This window comes from Candida theae, assembly GCF_024610275.1.
Source record: "Candida theae strain CBS 12239 chromosome Unknown scaffold53, whole genome shotgun sequence".
In the NCBI taxonomy this organism is placed as follows: domain Eukaryota; kingdom Fungi; phylum Ascomycota; class Pichiomycetes; order Serinales; family Debaryomycetaceae; genus Lodderomyces; species Lodderomyces theae.
Window position 1 is genome coordinate 46653 of NW_026261417.1, and position 19398 is coordinate 66050.

The 19398-nt window shown below is 41.3% G+C and overlaps 10 protein-coding genes across 10 annotated transcripts; 5 read left to right on the forward strand and 5 right to left on the reverse strand. All coding sequences in view use genetic code 12, as the record gives it.

Annotated features, from left to right (window-relative positions):
• Nucleotides 1-480: 480 nt before the first annotated feature.
• Nucleotides 481-4410, reverse strand: KGF57_001973 (serine/threonine protein kinase; the record flags this gene model as incomplete). Its single annotated transcript, XM_051751235.1, has 3 exons — nucleotides 481-658; nucleotides 903-2738; nucleotides 3614-4410. The coding sequence occupies 3 exons, from the start codon at nucleotides 4408-4410 to the stop codon at nucleotides 481-483; spliced, it is 2811 nt and encodes a 936-aa protein (XP_051609532.1).
• Nucleotides 4411-4580: 170 nt separating this feature from the next.
• On the forward strand, nucleotides 4581-7070 carry KGF57_001974 (glucose-induced degradation complex subunit; the record flags this gene model as incomplete). Its single annotated transcript, XM_051751236.1, has 1 exon — nucleotides 4581-7070. The coding sequence occupies one exon, from the start codon at nucleotides 4581-4583 to the stop codon at nucleotides 7068-7070; it is 2490 nt and encodes an 829-aa protein (XP_051609533.1).
• Nucleotides 7071-7117: 47 nt separating this feature from the next.
• Nucleotides 7118-7960, reverse strand: KGF57_001975 (uncharacterized protein; the record flags this gene model as incomplete). Its single annotated transcript, XM_051751237.1, has 1 exon — nucleotides 7118-7960. The coding sequence occupies one exon, from the start codon at nucleotides 7958-7960 to the stop codon at nucleotides 7118-7120; it is 843 nt and encodes a 280-aa protein (XP_051609534.1).
• A 695-nt stretch (nucleotides 7961-8655) lies between these two features.
• Nucleotides 8656-9474, forward strand: KGF57_001976 (MARVEL domain-containing protein; the record flags this gene model as incomplete). The annotated part of the gene is made up of 1 exon (XM_051751238.1): nucleotides 8656-9474. One exon carries the CDS (start codon nucleotides 8656-8658, stop codon nucleotides 9472-9474), a length of 819 nt encoding a protein of 272 aa, XP_051609535.1.
• Nucleotides 9475-9782: 308 nt separating this feature from the next.
• On the forward strand, nucleotides 9783-10376 carry KGF57_001977 (DNA-directed RNA polymerase III subunit; the record flags this gene model as incomplete). The annotated part of the gene is made up of 1 exon (XM_051751239.1): nucleotides 9783-10376. One exon carries the CDS (start codon nucleotides 9783-9785, stop codon nucleotides 10374-10376), a length of 594 nt encoding a protein of 197 aa, XP_051609536.1.
• An 84-nt stretch (nucleotides 10377-10460) lies between these two features.
• KGF57_001978 (putative lipase) lies at nucleotides 10461-13079 on the reverse strand (the record flags this gene model as incomplete). The annotated part of the gene is made up of 2 exons (XM_051751241.1): nucleotides 10461-12706; nucleotides 12884-13079. The coding sequence occupies 2 exons, from the start codon at nucleotides 13077-13079 to the stop codon at nucleotides 10461-10463; spliced, it is 2442 nt and encodes an 813-aa protein (XP_051609537.1).
• A 464-nt stretch (nucleotides 13080-13543) lies between these two features.
• KGF57_001979 (anaphase promoting complex subunit 4) lies at nucleotides 13544-15304 on the forward strand (the record flags this gene model as incomplete). Its single annotated transcript, XM_051751242.1, has 1 exon — nucleotides 13544-15304. The coding sequence occupies one exon, from the start codon at nucleotides 13544-13546 to the stop codon at nucleotides 15302-15304; it is 1761 nt and encodes a 586-aa protein (XP_051609538.1).
• A 12-nt stretch (nucleotides 15305-15316) lies between these two features.
• On the reverse strand, nucleotides 15317-16198 carry KGF57_001980 (uncharacterized protein; the record flags this gene model as incomplete). The annotated part of the gene is made up of 1 exon (XM_051751243.1): nucleotides 15317-16198. One exon carries the CDS (start codon nucleotides 16196-16198, stop codon nucleotides 15317-15319), a length of 882 nt encoding a protein of 293 aa, XP_051609539.1.
• A 163-nt stretch (nucleotides 16199-16361) lies between these two features.
• Nucleotides 16362-18098, forward strand: KGF57_001981 (GPI-anchor transamidase subunit; the record flags this gene model as incomplete). Its single annotated transcript, XM_051751244.1, has 1 exon — nucleotides 16362-18098. One exon carries the CDS (start codon nucleotides 16362-16364, stop codon nucleotides 18096-18098), a length of 1737 nt encoding a protein of 578 aa, XP_051609540.1.
• Nucleotides 18099-18192: 94 nt separating this feature from the next.
• Nucleotides 18193-19038, reverse strand: KGF57_001982 (mitochondrial 54S ribosomal protein uL1m; the record flags this gene model as incomplete). Its single annotated transcript, XM_051751245.1, has 1 exon — nucleotides 18193-19038. The coding sequence occupies one exon, from the start codon at nucleotides 19036-19038 to the stop codon at nucleotides 18193-18195; it is 846 nt and encodes a 281-aa protein (XP_051609541.1).
• Nucleotides 19039-19398: the final 360 nt, after the last annotated feature.

The following is a 19398-nucleotide window of genomic DNA, read 5'->3' on the forward strand; positions in this document are numbered from 1 at the left end:
CCAGTGTCTTTTATGCTTTGCCATAACTGATGTACTCTCTTCAACGCGTCTGCCGTATTCTGGTTTGTCCTTTCCTCATTGCACATGTGTTGGACTAAACATGCAGAGGGTTGTATTCATGGCTGAGTTTCTGTCTATGGGCTTGGGAATACTTCTTGCGGCACGGGTCAGCTACCTTCATCTCTGGTTATCAATTATCGTGACAGCTCCCGCCGAAAATGCAACAACCTGCGTAGTATCCCAAAAACTTCTGCCAACTTTCAATGAAACTCACATCACAACCCTCTATTCTTAAGATTCAGTCCAACGTCGCCACTGCTCTTGTCAAGGTTTTCATAGTATGTCTCATGTCATCAAGTACCAACAACAACAACAACAACAACAACATCATCATCATCATCATCCTCAGGTACAATTGATTCATCCAAAATCTCTCAACATGACATATTCAACTGAGACAAATACCATTCTCCGATTCCTTCAAGTTGGGCCGATGAATTCTGCTTGTTCAACTTCATCGTCATCAACACTGATACATCCTCTCTCCGAGTCCATCATCCAGACACGCCGTTCATATCTCTCCGGTGCTGGTGCAGTACGTTCAAACAACCACGCCACACTGCTGGACTCGTCAACTTCACAAGGAGTATCAATGTGCCTATAACTTGAACCACTTGGTCTGACCATCAACAGGTCTTGGTCTATAATCCGTCTGCCACAAAAACCGCGCATACCAAAAAAAATAAAAAATAAAAAAACAACTGACCAACATCTTGGTCAAACTCCAACATCGAGGTGTAGCAAAACAACGTCATCCAAAACCTCATTGTTGCCATCAGCGGGAATCGACTTTGGTTCTTCTTCTGAACATGGTTCGGACCCTTTCGCAAAACTTGCGCCACTTTGTCCTCCATTCTTGTCCAGTATCCTGAACCCCGGTGCCATTGTTTCCGAGCTGGCTGTTTCCAGTCTGCGGCTCCAGAAGGTCGATTTCTTCGAATTCACTTGCCGACCCACTTTCAGCTGGCATCTCTTCCTCGCCTGGTTTGTCAGTACGCTTTCTCTTCTGTCTACCCTTGCGTTTGCCTTTCTTGCAAACATCGGACACATCTGCGGTTGCACCTTCATTTTCACAACCAGCTTCTGCAGTGTCAATTGCAGGGGAGATCATAGCGTGTTCAGAATGAGGATGATTCAACTCATGGCCAGCATAAGGAGACAACAAATCGTCATCACAATCCTGGGCATTCACAGTGGCGTCAGCAACACGAGCACGCTTCTTGAAAGGCTTCTTTACCTTGCTCCAAATCCTCTTGAGTCTGGCATTCTTACCCTTCATTGGAATGTCTTGGGTAGCAGGTCTTGGTGGAGGGGGAACAGTTATCAATTCAGGAATCTCACTTTCAGGAGCAGCAGCTTCGCTTTCAGGAGCAGCAACTTGTCTCTCAAGACAGGCAGGTTTTGTTTCAGAACCAACAGCTTCAGCTTTAATCCTTGTCAATTCTAAATCTTCTCTCGTCAATCTCAATTCCTGCCTAGTCAACTCTAGGATCTCTTTCGTCAAAGCCAACTCCTCCTTAACTGCCTTCAATTCAAGTTCAGCTTTCAGACAAGTTGACACCAGTGGCGAAGCTTCAACCTCGTGCTGAGCATTCTCATTATTGCCTTCGACAACAGTACCAGTAACTTCATTGCTATCACGATTTTCGATTGGCAATTCAATAGCTCCCGAGTTCGAATTCGCTCCTGGGTCATCAACGCGGGTGGTGTTGGTTGCAGTACAACACTCTTCAGCCTCATCATCGACTACAAACAACTCTTGATCTTCATCTTTGTAGTCGTCGGCATCAAACAAAACCACTACTTCACCCGTGGTTTCAAATCTCATGCGCTTTTTCCCAAACAATGACCTCAACTTGTCCTTGAAGGGAGGCTTCTCCGAATTGTCTGTCCCTCTGGTCTCACAGTTCGCAGTCTGCTTGTCCTCGGCTTTGGACTTCATAGCAGATCCAATCTTGGACCATTTCTGACTCAACCTTGCCTTCCATTTGGCTTTCAGTTTCAAGTCACTTGCAACAGGGACAGTTTCAGGAGGAGCCAAGCACGTCTCTTTACAATCAGCAACATTTTCATTCTCATTGCTGTTGTTGTTGTTGTTGTTGTTGTTGTCGACTGACTTCAAGTGCTGTTCACCCTCACTTTTTTCCAATTCAGGAGGAGACTTTTTCTCGGTCGGGATTTCTCGCTGTTCAACATCGACAGGAACAGGTACTTCCGGCTCGTCCAGCTTATCCCCTGTCACACTTAATGGGGCTTCGGAGCTGGTGATCTTTTCATCTGGTGCGTCTTTTGTGCAACTCAATGGTGTTTCAAAACAAATTTTTGACTCATCAGATTCGTCTCTTGCCGGAATGTTGCATTCATCCTGCAATCCAAATTGAACCTTGTTATCAACGGGAACTTCAATCATCTCAGTTTTCGAATTCGAGGTGATGTGTTGCTCGAAAACTTTCTCATTTTGAATTTCGTTGTTTACATGGTGGTTTTGGTCTTGGTGGTGGTGGTGATGGTGGTGATGGTGGTGGTGGTGGTGGTGGTGATCATCATTAGTCTCGGACTTGGAGTGATCCGGGACCAATTGGTTAGTTGCATTTGCAACTGGGACTGGTTTACTACTCGTCATAATTGTGAACATTTTCATTTTATCCACTGAGTGGCGAGTAACGATAATACGCAGGCTACGTGTGCGCTTAGTAGCGGCGTATTGGAGTGACATGATGATGAGGAGAAGAAGAAGAAGAAGAAGAAGAAGAAAGGGAAAGGAGGAGGAAGAAGAGGAAAAGGGGGAATTCTTTTATGATGTGTATTTGTGGACTGAAATTTTGATATGTTTCGGAGGAAAATCAGAGCACTTATTACAGAAAACTACCAGGAAGAAGAATGAGTGACTTGAATTGAGGGTAGGAGTGTTGATTATGAGAGTTGACTGGTACGTATCGTACATAGGTTCTATAGGTACATTATTGAATTGATGTGATGAATCTAAACTATATTATCTGAGTAAACTAGTCACTTCCGAATCGTTGGCATTGTAGTGAAGCAAGACTCTTTGAAAACCATGGCTGTCTTTATCTTGTGCTCACTTCTGACTCTATTAGCAACAGACAAGCATGCATTTATGGATACGATTAGTCCTGTGTCCCTGTTTCGTGTCCCTCCTGTGTCTAGCTTGTGCGAACTCGATTTTTTGCAGCACACATTGCAATACATCGTAAAGAGTATGTAGTTTGGAATGACGAGTGCAGGAACGGCTAGTCTGTGAGAGGTGACTTGCACCACATCAGTGATGTTGCTCAATCGCTGATTTGGAGTAGTTCAAGTATCAATTGTGAATAATGTACTGTATGTGTTATTTTCAAATTTTGCGGGAATTTGGGGCGAAAAGAAAACAAGCTTAACGAAAGTTGAGATACATGAGGACAACAACATTCCCCTTTACGAAGGAGACAGAATAGAGGATGGAAATTGACATTCATGATTAACTATAAGCTACATCCAGATCTGGTCTATGGGTTGTATACACTAGGGACAACTAGTTGCTGAAACTCCTTACCCTAACATGCTTCTCTTTCTGCCTCGAAGTCTCACCTCCTCCAACCTTTTCATAGTTTCGGTGTACTTGCTTCTACCAAATTTTTTATATTCTTTCAATTCATGAGCAGACTCGTATCCCTCCAATAGCCAAGCATTGTACAAAGTAGCAAATACCGAATGTGTACTTGTCACTGATCTTTCAAGGACGTATAAATCTACAGCCTTATCTTCCGCTAAAGCTGAAAATGATGAAAGTCCAAAGTCTATCAATGCAGGCTCCCATGACTCCTCCCTCCCCGTCAAAATCAAATTTGATGTTGTCAAATCACCATGAATCATATCTGCAAGATGCAACCTTCCTATCAATTGCCCAACTTTGTAACAAACTTCCTTCACTCGACCGTTTGTACATCCAGTTTCGTCTTGTTTTTTTTCAAGATACCATAGCCAGTTCTTAACCGAACTGACACTCCCATTTGGTAAATCGATACCCAAATTCTCCATCCAAATGATTCCATTGTTCAAATCACAGGATATTAAAGCGGGACACGCAAGACCCAACTTACTCAATTTGTACATGAATTTAGCCTCCCCAGCAGTCCGTGTTTTAGTGATTTGTGTATCAATCTTGGGGTGTCTATAAGGCTTTGGAGGTCTGTATTTTATAATGAATTGATTTTGATTTTTCAAATAGGGATGGGTTGAATATGGATGAGTTTTGGTTTGAAGGACAAGTGCTTCTGCACCTTGTGAAATCACCTTGAGGTCCACATTTGGTATGAGCTGATGAACTCGCTCTATATGTTTTTGGCTCATGAAGTGAAAGATACGAGTTGGAGCTATTTCTTTTGTAGAGATATCTTTAAAAAGGAGGTGTTTGAAATTTTGAAATCCCGCACTTTATCTTCAACATTTTTGAGCAACCACAGCTGTCTGTCATATACCCTCACGTTTAGCGCACTAGAAATATGTCACTGCCATCAACAATGTACGTTATACCTCCGTACTTATTATATACCTATGAAGGAGGCAAATTAAAGAAGAAGTTGGCTCGCCTCAGTGAAAGATTGAGCATTGGAAACGTGATATCTACAGATTCTTCTTATAATTCCATGAACCCCCTAGAGTTTGAAGTTGACAATGGAGGACCAAACTCGAAATTTTCTAACGATCCGATTCTTCACTCGATAATTAAGGAGAAAGTGTTGTACAAGTTAGCCATAATTGGAGTTTTGGGGACTAACCCCATGGAGTTTAATTCACACGATGATGTATATGCTTATGAATTATTCAACACTTTCAAATCGAGATTGCTTGATAGTGGGGCTGAGAATGAAAGCGAAGACGTTAATCGTGATAAGGCGAAAGAAGGTACTGCAAAGGGGCCATCTTCGATATTCAATTCCACAAAAGTAGGTGAAGTTGATTTTAGAAATTGTCACGACAACGTCAAGTCGGATGGGTATCAGACATATTACGGCATGTCATTGAAAGAACTTTTGCGTACGGCTAGTTCCAGCTCCAAAGCAAGGTCAGGACGCACACCTACCTCAATCAGGCTAGATAAGGAGACACTTTTCGATTACCCTCTCCCAATCACATGGACTCCGTTGATGCACTCACGATGTATATCACTGTTGAAAGACCAGTTTCATTTAGATATAACACCTGAAGATGGATACGCAACGATCACTATGAAATCTGAGGATTCAGTCTCTGCTACCGACGACCTTGGTTTGGAGATGCCACGTTTCTACAACTTTATCACTGACCAACCTATAAGCTCATCATTTGGGATATATTACTACGAATTGGAGATTGAACAAGTGGCCACACAAGCGACAGATTTCAAAACTTTGATATCCATGAATGACCCGTCTGTGAGCTCCAACTCAACTTTGGAGGTGCTTGCTGGTTTCACCAAAAGAGTTGTCACTTATGACGCCATGAAGGCAACTTTGAATAAAACTACTCAGCCAAGTACGATAGACTTGGAAAGTATCAAGCATGATATCCATCACCCTGACGAATTGGATGGATATTCGAATGCTGACTTGTATATGTTTCTCAACACCAAGCCAGGAGAGTTTAAAGGCAGTTATGCTGTCAATTTTGCTGACTCCAACTTTTACAATTCCATAAAGACTGCAGAATCGCTGGGACGGGCACTGATTTCAAATATGAATAGGCGGCTCAGTACAATTGGAAGGGCTCAACAACAAGATCTTGACTCAGGTAAGATCGATATCGGAGTTCCTTTTAAGACGAGGTTAGTGCTGGATACTTTATCGCGGAGAGAGTACAAAACAGACGTGATTGGATGTGGTATCAATTTCGTCAACAAGTCGATATTTATAACTTTGAACGGTGTGTTGACAAAAGTCATTATTGAAAAGGACATAGCATCCAACCAAGGAGGTTCAAATGATTTGTTTGAGGTTGCAGGAACTGACGAAGCAACCGTTGAAGTTTTTCCAATGTTGGGCTTTAAGTTATCTGACGTTGGGAAAGTTGGCAAAGTTGGTAAAGTTGATGAGTTAAGCACTTCCAAAATCACAACCAATTTTGGGTTTAAAGAGTTTAAGTTTGACATTAGAAGTTATGTGAAGCAATTCAAGCGAGAAAATCAAGAAGCAATCTACTTGTCGTTGGTTGAAAAGATCCGGCTGAGTACTGCCAAGCTGAATGAGTCCAGTAACCTCAGTTTTACTGAGAGGTCGTTGCTACATGTCAGTGACGACTCGCAATTATTGAACAAGTTAGTCAAGGGATACCTAATTCACCAAGGATATATAAATACTTTTAAATCCCTCAATGCTGATTTGGATAAGTTGAATGCCACGGATGCAGCCACGAAGGACGAAAGTGCTCGGCTTTTGACATCAAGTCATGCTAACAATAGACAACAGGTGAAGAGTCTTTTACAGACTTACCAATTTGAGAAGGTGCTTGGCTTTCTTGATGAAAACTATCATCATGAATTTTATGAGTCTGCTTCAGGCGTGGATACCATTTTCCAAATCAAATGGCTTGACTACTTGATCGGCTTGAAGATTTACATTGACAGACGGTTAAAATTGCATGACAACTTCGAGTTCGAGTATCAGGAGAGTGAACAAGAAATGTTGAATAAAATAATATTCAAAAGACACAGGCTACTACAGCAATACAGCCTGGATGCCATGCAAGATGAAATCAATAAGCTTTCACCTTTGCTCCTAGTTCGTCTGAAACAAGATCTCGATAAACTACCAAAAGTGAGGAAACTAATCCAGAATCACATGCTTTATTTCAATAAAGTGTGGTCATCAATTAACGCAGTGATTTTGAAGAGTGCTGGATTTAAAAGAACCTCAAATCTTGAAAGGATATTCGATGATGTTGATAATAATATCGCGCACTTGATTCAACGCGATCGTGATGACAAGTTCAAGCTACTAAACTTGGAGACTGATTTTATGGGCCCAATTGATTGAATGGACAAAAGAGTGTGTACATTCTATATTTTAATATGCGCTTTTACCTAAGTGGACCTCTCCTCCTCCTTCTTCTTCTTCTTCTTGGGTGGTTCGACAGATTCTGTTTCGTTTTCGTCGTCAAATCTTTTCCATTGATCATCTTCAAATGGAGACTCAACATTAATCAACTTATCCTCATGGTACAAATAAAAGTATTTTAAGGCCCATCCACCACGTTCCAATTCGGTGAATGTTTCTTCTGGATAACTCTTCAATAGTTTGAAATACACCGGTAACAATTCCTCGACATATTCCTTGACGCTGTACTTGATCTTTTCACCAGGTTTCTGTGGGTCTAGTACGTAGTACATAAAACTTTCGTCACTGAAAAATGGTGGTGTAAACTTTGGTTCAACCTTGTATAAACAGTTCATTATCAAACTGCTCGTTGCTGGTCCCACCCCTTTCAATTTACAAAATTCCTTCATCGCTTGTCGTATGAGTTTCTTATAGTCGCTTAAGTTCTCTTCCGAAGCACTCAGCCAGAAATTGGACGGCAATTTTTTGAAATACTCCAACATTAGTTTGTAGCCAGCTTTTGTCACTTGTACCACAGTGTCCTCGGAATTAGATCGGATAAGTTTCGGCAACGAGGGCCTGAAAGTGCCAATGCTCAATTTCCAGTCCATCAAATTCACTAGCTCGTCCTTGGTTATGTATGTTGTATTCTTATTTGATTTTGAATAGCGACTCGCAACGGTGGAGAGCAAGTCGTCGTCTTTCCATTGGTTCAATTGCTCAAATGTCTTGTTTTCTTTATCATACTTCTTGCTGGATTGTTCTGATAGTTCTTGAATAATAGGCTTAAACAACTCCTTGTTGGCTTTGGTTATATATTTCAAACTCATGGTATTGCTGTGATGTTACAGTGTTGGATGCTCAATTGTCCTCGCGTTTTTTTTTTTTGTGTTGCGACAGTAGTACAAGAAGTGTCGTATCTTTCAACCAAACAAATTGCGACACTGGGTGCAAAAACTACCTCTGCTCTTGAGTCACTTACTACAAACCAAAGTTTTCAAGACATAGCTCTTTCCATGATGTTAAGCTCTTTTGGAATGTTTAGGAGTTTCCATACAACCATTCGTGTTTCTAAAACGGGACCAAAGAATACTACAGCAACATGAACTTCATAAAATGAAATCATTATTGCTGGTATAGATACTGAGAAGAAGGAAGCAGTATTTCACAATCGTTAGAACGCAATGCCATAATGCTCAATAATAATCATGATACAACTTGTGCTTATTCCATTTCCCACAAATATTTACCCATCCCATTTTTCCATATTTTGGATATAATTTGATTGTTTTTGTTTTTTCTTTTTTTGTTCTTTTTTTTTTTTTACAACCAATTTTACAACCAAAATCTTTCACCAATCTCAAACCTTTTGAAACCACTCTGACCTTTTGAATCATTGTGGTATAACACAAAACAAACCATTACACCCAGCCACTGCCTCTCTTTCTTGATTTGGCTACCCACTGATTTAATTTCATTGAGCAAACTCAAATACTACAAACGAACGCAGCTTCCAAAATAAAACATGGTACAACCAAGAAGAAACACTAGTGTCTTCTTACGTACAGTTGAACTCGTTACTACTGTTGCCATTTTGTGTCTCAGTGGAAGCATTTTGGCCAAGGTGGGCCACGATATCCCTAGAGTGTCATTTACAACCACCGTGGCTGCCATTGATATCCTTTACTTGGGGTATGTAGGTCTTTTTGTTCCAGTTGCTTTGAACAATACAACTCCTTCATTTGTCATCTTGGGTGCTCAGTCAGCTGTTTGGATACTTTACCTTGGTTCTTGGGCTGCAATTGCTGCTCATTTTCCAACTGATTGCACCACAAACTCATGGGAAAACAGTTCAACAGCTACTTGCCGTTCCTATCAGGCTTTACTCCCATTTACATTGTTCAATTGGCTCTTATACAGTGTTGAAGGCACGTTGTTTCTCAGCTACAGTTATGTCAATGAGGTCGTGAATTACGGTTTGGGTCACACTTTCAGACCAAGCCCATTTTATTGGGGCTCCATATTTGCTCTTGATCTTGGCCTTGTCCGTCAATGCTGCGGAGTCTTGCTTTTCAGACACTCGTCCGAAAAAGACGAAACACGCCGTGGTGATCTCGAAGGTGGAGCTACACGCAGAGATGCTAATGGTGGTGAAATTGCCCCTGCAGAGAACGGCATCTTGGAAGAGGAGGAGGCAAAAATTGTAGCAGCAGAGCAGCCAACTCCAGCTGGACACGGTGTCCATGATCATGCTCGTGGCATGGCCACAGTTCCGGAGCGTAGATCGATCCAGAGTAACAGATCCGTGACAGGTGGTGAGTCCGTTAGACCTGCTCGAGTTTGAGAGAGGAAACCCCGCTTCATTTATGCTTCTATGATTGCGTTTTTTTTAATTTTTTTTTTTTTTTTACTCAAAAGTTTTGCTAGAGTTGTGTCCTTTCTTTTTATATTTTTGGTTTGTATACTCAGTAAATGAAGCTTAATGTGTTGTGTTGAAGTCTATATTCCCTAACGAATTAGCTGGGCATGAAGAGGGGCATCGTTGATGGTTTGTGTAATGTTCTGAAAATTCATCGCAGAAATTTTTCTAATCGAACAAAAGATGCAGTTGTAAATTAGCGCATCAACTATACACACACAACACCCCCAACAATGCAGGTGGTGAAAGAACGCGACGCCTTTTTATCCAACTTTGAAGTCTATGAACACCTCAAACATATCAAACACAAGTACAACTGGACATTCTCCCCCGAAGAAGAGCTAGCATTGCAACAAGAACAGCAGCAACAACAACAGCAGCAGCAGCAGCAAGAGCACGATCACAACAACAGCACCCATCATCAGAAGAAACATCTTACGAAACTGCAAAAGAACAGATTTACCGCATGCGGAATCAACTTGGAAGTGGTAACGCGAGACGTGCTTCGATTCATGGAAAAAAATGCCGAGATTACCCAAGTTGACACTGACAATTTCAAGCAGCTCATGTCCTTTTTAAACCAGTTCGAGTTGATGAAGGTTGAGAAGTTGCAGATTGTCAATTGCCTACCTCGGTCTTTGGTAGTGTTGTATTTGTTGATCGAGGAGTGCGAGGAAAGGTTTAGTGTTGATGTATGTGAGGGGATTGTTGGTAGGATTAATGAGTTGTTTCCCGTGGAAGCAGAGGAAGAGGACGGTGAAGAGGGAGAAGTGGAAGTGGATGGGGAAGTGGTTCAAGAGGAGGTGGTGGAGCAGGAAGCAAATTGAGGAGATGGTGGATCGTCAGAAAGATAAAAATATAAATTAGCGTGTTTCTTCGTCCAAAAAATTGAGGCTTATATACATTTGATACTAGATAAAGTTGTCCATCACACCTGCCTTAGAAAGACTCAAATCCCCAGACTCATCGATGTCATCGCTGACATTGTCAATGCCACGAGTTCCACCTTTGGCTTTGCTGTCAGAAGAAGTAGTCACAGGTACCCCTTCATTCGATGGCGAAATCAATGCGGCAGGTATTGGGATTTGCCCAATCAATGGAATCGTGGGTCTTTTCCCACTAAAGATGGAATCGCTGAAATCGCCAACAAAATGTGTAACTTCCCCCAATAATCCAGCAACACCCAATGCAAATATACTTTCGGCATTATCTTTAGAATTAATCCATGCGGCATTTGCACTATTTTCATCCTCAGCTGATGATGTAGTCTCGTCAATTTCGTGATTTTGTCGCGCAACCAAATCTCTATTGACCAAATTCGTCAAGTCTTGCTCCTCGTCTAATGAATCGTGGCTGGCAAACTCGCCCACCGATGACGAATGTTGCATTACTGATGCTACCGCCTTGTTGGTGACCGGCTCCTGCCCGAAATGGTTCTCCACAATGTGTTTGATCACCGGCCATCCATACGCATTGGCAAACCTCCTTCGTACAATAATGTTATTATGCGCATCCGGCTTGAGTTTGACGACAACTTTGCGCCAACTCATGTTTTTATGGTACTCGCGAGCAATCTCTTCTTCAAGTTCCTCGTAGTTGTAATCTAGTTTATTGAGAAACCGCTTTGTCATTGAAGGACCAGAGCCAGTATTGCCGCTGCTAACCCCATTTGTGCTTAGCTGCTGACCATTCTTCATCAACTTGGGCAAATCTTTCTCATAGTAGACCTTGTCGTGGATAATGACATTTTCTCGACTGGTGGGGTCTGTGATGTACTTCATGGATGGGAGTGGTGGTAGAAATAGAGCTGCAGCACTATCTAGAAAAGTCAGGTTGGGAATTCCACGAGCTTCACGCTTCTCATCGCCACCTTCATCGTCATCCACGTTTCCGTCTACTGATGTTGTTTGAAAGTTCCTATACTGCTCGCCATGACCCTTTTGCTTCTGTGGCATGAAATATGACATGAGTGTTTGCATTGGCAGAAACGGATTGCTATCGCTTACTGATTTGGGAGCTTTTCCAGAAGCTTTCCCTTTTGGGGTCTTGCCCGCAGCCACAATACTGCTCCTGCTATTGCGAGCTTCATTTGAGTCTGTTAGAGAAACTTCATTGGAATTGATCAATGGAACTAGCCCTTTATAGTCAAGATATAGCAAAGAGGACGTTCTCAAGGGGACAATGCCATCATTCAATGCGTTGGCATATACAGTCCTTCTCTTGAACTGTTTCAACGTTTTATGCGCCAATCCAGAAGGCAACAAAAGCAACAACGGCTTCGAATTTTTTTCAAGGTACTTTAATCCTAGTTCTTGACCCGTTTTACCCACAACACCAGCCGATAATGCAATTTTGACATAAAGTGGGTTTTCGTTGGCTACTCCCAATAATGGCGACGCTATGGCAATGAAATTGATTGGCTTAATTGTTTCAAAAAACCAAGGAAAATTCAGTCGAAGATATGCAATGGTGAACGTTTGAACACATCCTCCTAATGAATGACCAATAAATGAAATCTTGGTAACTTGGCCATTGTTGAGCATTTCGTTTTCCGTAACAAGTTCGATAATATATTCAGCCACCCTACTACCCAAATACTTGATCCCTCGCTCCGTCTTTCCCGCATTATCAAAAAATCCCTTGACAACAGTCTGTTCTCCGCTGGTGTCTTGTGTCTTTTCTGCCATTCTGTCAATTTGTTCCTTCAAGTACAACATGTCGGCACTTGTATTTGAGTGTAGTCCATGAGTAACTATAACCAAGTGTTTTGGTTTTCCAGGCTGGAGGACGGGGAGGTTCCATAAATCCCTGGTGTCCCACTCAGTAACATTCAATAAAGGATGGAAAGTGCCCACTTTGTCCGAGTAGGGGGTGATGCCCTTGACTGTATTTACTGAAGCTTCATGAAGTACTTGCTTTGAGGTCCCCACCATAATTTCAAAATCTATCACGATTTTTGTATTAAAGATGATTTGAGACACCACATCAACTATCCAGGAGTAATCTTTCTTCAAAGTGTGGCATGACAATTGTGCGTAAAATGACTGGCCTGGTAGAAGCTGCGGCTCAAAAACCGGCTGATCTGCAGTGACAAAGTACTTTTTATTAGGGTCGTAATCCAGTTGACGACAATCAACATATAATATGTATGGTCCAGCTTAGTAACAGAGTCGTTGTTAGTAAAAAAAAAATTCATTAGTATTGATAATGATGCCATATTCCCGTGACAAACTGTCGCTCTTATTGCTTCCTAAGTTTGTTTTGTTTTGTTTTGCTTTGCTTTGCTTTGCTTTGTTTTGTACTCATGGCTAGTAAAGCTTCTTTTTAGACATACCTAGGTATATTGCTCTTTTCGATACCGGTTCAAGGTTCTTGACTTTCACCCATAAAGTAGGCGGTATCACAACTTCATCGCCCTCGGCATGCGGGGAAAAGTGTATTTTAAATCGTGTAGTTTCACCTAGTTTGACTGATCTAGTCTGTCGATAAAGTATCTTGTGTTCCATAGTGTCTAGTTGGGCTTGAGTCATGGCTATTGGTGTATTTCGTAGATCAGAAGTGGTGGAGATAGAGGGCGTTTTTTGTGTATTGGTAGTGACCATTGTATGTAAACACGAAAGAAAAGAACTAGTCAAGAACTTGAACTATAGAGTTTTCTGTTTGTTCTTGTCTATGGACGTGTGGTTTTTGGTGTTGACAGCTGTTATATATTCGGAGTTATGTAATTACTGTGTGGCTTAACTATGTGAATGTGATTTTTTTCTATTGCTACGACTTCCTTTGTCGTGTATGTAGACTTTACGACAACCAAAATTATTTTCTTGTTTGCAGAAACCACGACACTCCATGTGACTGCATTCGACGCTGTGTTAAACAAAATTGACAATAAAAGCAAAACAAACGGCACGCGTGACAACCCTGCAAGGGATCATTCGATCTCCCAGCATCACTCTGTGTTACTTATTGATTCAGCCACCACAACTCAGAGCAGGCAATGCCTTCAAAGAGTATTCCGATTTTTAGTCCAAGCTTTAAGTATATCAAAATTGGCCCAGATGCTCGTTTGGCCGATGAAGATGGCGAAGTTTCCGTTGTTCATGTGGGGGAATTTCCATTGAAAAGTGAACCAACTTCAATAATCTCCTGGTGTCCCAAAATGAACTTGCTACTTATGACCAGAGATAAAAGTAAAATCCACTGTTTCCGTATGCGTGGTGAAGAAATTTACACAGTTGACAACGGTTCCGAAATCAGAGGTATAACTTGTCATGAAAAGAATTTCTGTTTGTCAGGGGCAAACAAGACTGTAAAGATATACGATTCAAATGATGGCAAATTGGTCAAGAAATTGGACCACGAGTTCAGTAAAATTGAGTTCATTCATTGGTCAAATACCATCTACAGGTTGCAAAACAAAGTACTCAAAAGTTTACCGGCCATTTACAATGATATATCCTACAATTTGGATTACTTGGTGACACAGGACAGGAATTCCATCACCTTCACCTTCAACAAAGTGCTAAATATCAATATTGTTACCGAATACCAAATCAGACTGCAGGTGCTGCCAGCTTTGTTTGAGCAAGTGTATCTTGACGAAAACAACCAGATAATAAGAATCGACATCCCTACTGAATCAAGACAAGCTTATGCAGATCTGATGACTCTACTATGTCAAACAATTGAATATTTGGAAAGATCTAAAACAACGTTGAACGAAGTCGAAAAAGAAATCAAGTCGTTCTACATTGCCATCAATAGATACTTGTCAAATTTGGAAACTGAAGTCAAGGGTAACTTGTTACAAAACTTGAGTGACATGTTGCTCACGGGTAATATACCTGATGAAACTAAAGACTTTTGGGTTAATCAATTTGGAGAACGTGGATTCAAAAAAATGGACAAGTTGTGCGAAAACGCCTTTGAACAATGTCATAGAAAGGTTTTCCAATATTTGATTGCCCCGATGGAAAGAGTGATCTTGTTACTATCTGAGTTGGAGGGAACCAGCAAGTGGAGGAATGCTATAGAACTCGACTTGAGCGATATCGCCAATCTTATAAAACAATGTCAAACTGAATTGAAAACTTATACTCAGTTCATGTGGGACTTAAAGGAGGAGAAAGAGCACTATGTTGAATTTTTCAACTGGTGGAAGGAAATTGTCGATAAATTTGCAGACAAGGAAACCACTACAACAGCATCCACATCAAGCTTGTTGGAATTTCTTCATTCAAACTTGCTACAATCAAAAGTGTTGCAATATATTACAAATGACTTTGATACAATCAAATACGCAGGCGAGAGTCAACTATTGAGCGACTCTCAGCAAGAAATCTCAGCCTCATTCCAGATTCTTTTAGATCAAGTGGATGAGTATCATCAGTCACATGTCGAAATATACCTAGAAACCGAAATTTACCATCCAACTCTTTCTTGGGAAATTCGAGGTTCTACTTGGGGACTTCAAACTGTTGAAGCAAGTCTCGACCTCAATACCAAGAAATTGAGTGTGTCGAGACCAAATGATGTCGAGATTGATACTGTGTCCGGTGCCAAAGCATTTGAATTTAGAGAGAAGGACTTGGTTGTGTTGGCAAAGGATGGGCTTTACATTCTTGATCATGCTCAAACTGTACCAACTCCATTGCCTGAACTTCCATTTGAGCCAGAGCATTTAGCTGTCAATTCGAAATTTATTTGGATAACTGATAAAGATAAGGTCCATTATGCTGTATTGAAGTTGACGTCGTAGTAAGATTGAAATTTATGGATTGTGCAGGTTACACATCTGATTGAGTTTATACTCTCCGTTTTCAAGGTAATATTGTTGTCGCAAATAACTTTCGAGTATGCCCTGTAACAGCTCCTCGCTCAATATCTTCTCCTTGATTATCATTTTTCTCACTTGATAACTAGTTGTATCATCAGCACGTTTCCGTTGAAGATGGCGAAAGAAATTGGGGTTGATCTCACCTCTTGCATTCATTAATTTGGTCAATTGCCGGATCAAGATAGGTTGATACATCTCCAACACGTGCTTGACTTGACTCACTTTCTTTCTCAATAAAGAGTCAATACCAACCGGGTGCTCGGGGACGCCAAGTTTAGAGGGGTGGTAGATCACTTCAAATGGATGTTTTGTGATTTCAAATACTCTTTGCGACATAATGAAAAAATACGCCTTTCTCACCTCTTTAACCATGTTGACGACGGAGTTTACCTGGCCACTATACTGTCTAATCAATGGTAATCGAAGAACCGACTTGCTACTTTGTTTCAACTTGAGTGCCTCTGTGACCGAGAATGGCTTAGCTAGCTTATTGTAGTACGTATCTCTTGTTTTCACATCCTCAGTTAGTGTATCAATAAGATGTGCTGTTGGCCAATGTCCCTTTACTCGCATGTATGGTATATTCAGGAACTCCATATACCAGTGTGGCTTGTCTACTTTGTATATTGCATCGAGAACCTCATGTATGGATTTGTACTTTTCTTGTTCCAAAATTTGCTGAAATATTATTTCGAACCTTTTACTTTTGCCAAGTCGATAATGTTGTTTCAATACTTGGGAGCCTTCTGCAATGATGCCCCGCGGTAATGGGAGTCTTCGTAGTTGTCTCTGTAGCAGTTTATACGGCTGTGTCATATTATCTCTCCCTGCAAAACTAGTGGAAAGAATGTGGTAGCATTGATGTTTCATAGAAATGAATTTCGTTTATTTTTTTTCACCAACTGTCGGCAAGGACACGTTATACAGCACACGTTTTACAAGACACGGATTTAATACAACACTGCAAAAGAGGAGACCGATGGCCTTGGCAGAGAAAGTACTCAGGAAAGTTAACAAGTTGAACTTGATTCCAAAGACCATCAGACTACTACCTCGTCTTTCTTTCGGTTTGGCAGTTTTGAGTATACTATGGCTAGCAACCCTACCACAAGACGGAAACTATCGAAATTGCTACATCTCAGAAAATGCATTGATGCCAGGCCAAGTCATGTCGTATTTCAGAGAAAGCGAATGGAACTATGTTCGTGGGTATAGACACGAGGTACACCAACTTGAACAACAACCAATCGAGCTGCGCAATGAAATAATTAGTCAATGGTTACAAGAACTAGGTTTACCCGTGTCGCGACACCACAATGGATTCGCCAACGATACAATATACTCTATAATGCATGCTTCGCGAGGGGAAAACACCGAGGCTATGGCATTAGTGGTACCGTGGGTGAATTCAGATGACGAGTTGAACGAGGGGGCGATTTCACTTGGTATGGCATTGATGCGGTATTTCCAGCGTATCTCCATCTGGTCGAAAAATATCATTTTCGTCATTCCACCTGACGGTAAGCAGAGTTTGAGATCGTGGGTGCATGCTTATCACACGAGCTTGGACGATACTGCAGGATCGATTGAGGCAGCTATAATCATGGAATATGGTAAACAAGGAGATGGTTTTGAGTACTACGACATGTTTTATGAAGGTTTGAATGGACAATTGCCCAATTTGGATTTGCTCAACACTGCAAACCAAATAGGTCAAGGCGAGGGAATCAGCTGTAGTTTGCAAGGTATCAGTGATCGAGGAATCAATTTCACAAGCCGATTAAAAACTTTATTTGCTGGAATTTGGAGGTTGGTGGTTGCTGGATCTAGAGATGTTCATGGCCACGAGGCATTTTCTGGCTGGCAGATCCAGGCTTTCACAATAAAAGCCAAAGGAACACAAGGACATGATGTGACTCAGTTTGGTCGAATTGTGGACTCCACGTTTAGATCGGTCAATAACTTGTTGGAAAAATTTCACCAATCATTCTTTTTTTACTTGATGTTGAGTCCCAAGCATTTTGTTTCTATTGGAACTTATTTACCTAGTGCTGTTATGTTGGCAGTGGCTTACGCATTTGGTGCATTGAATGCCATCTTGAACTCGGGTATAGATGTGCTGCAAATCACAAACAACTTGAGCAAATTGTTGACCATTGCAGTGGCAGCTGAAGTCATTTGCGTTGTTTTATCATTCATCATACCCCAATCACCATTGGAGATTTTGAATCACCTCCCATTAGCACTCCTGGCGTTGCCCACAGTTGTTGTGAAAACACAGAACCTGCATTCTTGCAATACAACAGGCTTTGCCTTGATTGGATTGGCATTGTTGATCATTGCATTTTTGATAACCGCGTTGTTGATTGTCCATTTCGCATTGGCTTTTACAATTGGTGTATTGGCAATCCCTTTAACATTTGTTCCCACCGTGATTCAAAAGAATAGAAAATTGGCTGTATTGTGCTTATTCGTCTCCAATCCATTCTTTGTTTTTGTCGTTGCCAACGGGTACCTTGGTGAGAATTTCTTTGTCAATTTGATCACGTCATGGATTCAATTACAAAGTTGGACTTGGTTGGTTGTGATTTTAGGGTGGTTTCCATCGTGGTTAATGATTGCTTACGCTACAACCGTGATCACCACCACCACCACCACTACTACTACTACTACTTTTCAAGTTGAGGTCACTCAAGAAAAGGAAAAGACGCAGTGACTGTGTATATACAAGTTTATTCGGAGTTAGCTATACCATTTCTAAAACCAAAAAGGGCATTCCTCTAAAAGCCCATGTCCTTCTCTCTATCGCTTTATTCCTGTTTGAAATCGATAACCAAGCCGGGACTGTTTGCAGATGAGATATAGCAATATCCCAACCTAGTCTTTTTAGATGCGTTTGGATCAATTTGCGAAAAGATGACATCGCTCACTGCCTTTAAGTTGGACATAATTTGAAAGTCACTAAATGTAGCATTCCCCACAGTAAAAGTTATATGCGAATCCTTTTGTTTAACCTGGTACGACCTCAAAATATTTGCAATAGCTTGCGGATCGTCAGTCACTGTGCCTTTCTTCTTCGTTGGTTGTAACCCAGCAGGACCCAATATCCTAGCCACTGATCTCAATTGACTCTCCATTTCACTCGTTGCGAAAACATGAGTAAAGTCACCAGGCAACAATTCTTGATCAACAAACTTGTCAATTAATTCCTTACCTCCCAAGAACTGTGGATCGACTAACAACAGTAACTCTTCGATTATCGAATGATGAGTAGTGAAAACTAATGGCTTAGTCCTTCTGTTAATAGGGAATGGAATGTCAACAGTTCCGCTAATGGGGGCAGCACCTTGCTCCTGACGCACGTACAAGTTACATGTGATTGTAGTCTTATCAGCCGGTTTGCCAACTTCGAATGATCTAATAGTATTGAGAGCCTCGGCAATAGGCATATGCAATGGATGGTCGATAGGGTTCTCCAACGATTTGAACTTCAATTCTTGTCTCAATTTACGCTTCTTCTGCTTGTCCTTTTCTCGTTGGAGTTGGGTCTTGGTCTCTTTAGAGTGTACTATCGTACGTATGAAGGTAGCCGCAGGTGAAGCTGTACATCTTGGAAGTACACGCCTTATAGGCTGGAGTGATATTAGTTTGAACATGGGAAGATTCCACTTTAAATTTGTTCTTGAAGGATCTACTCTTTGGTTGAAAATTTTTTGTATCCGCGAGAGAGAAGAAGAAGAGAGATTGAAGAAAATGACAAGAATGTTATTATATGCAGGAGGTAAAATTGTGTAGAGAGGATGTGATTATCAATCCTCGTACCATTGGCTGGCTGACGTTTACAAAACCATGTCCAGGGTCCTTGGCATTCAATATAGATTCATTCAAGATATACCAGACCAATGTAAGGTCTCTCTAGTCATTGTGACAAAGATAACTTTCACTCCAAAGTTCACCACACGTGACTCACACACGAAAACCTCCTCCTCCTCCTCCTCCTCCTCCATTGAGAAACT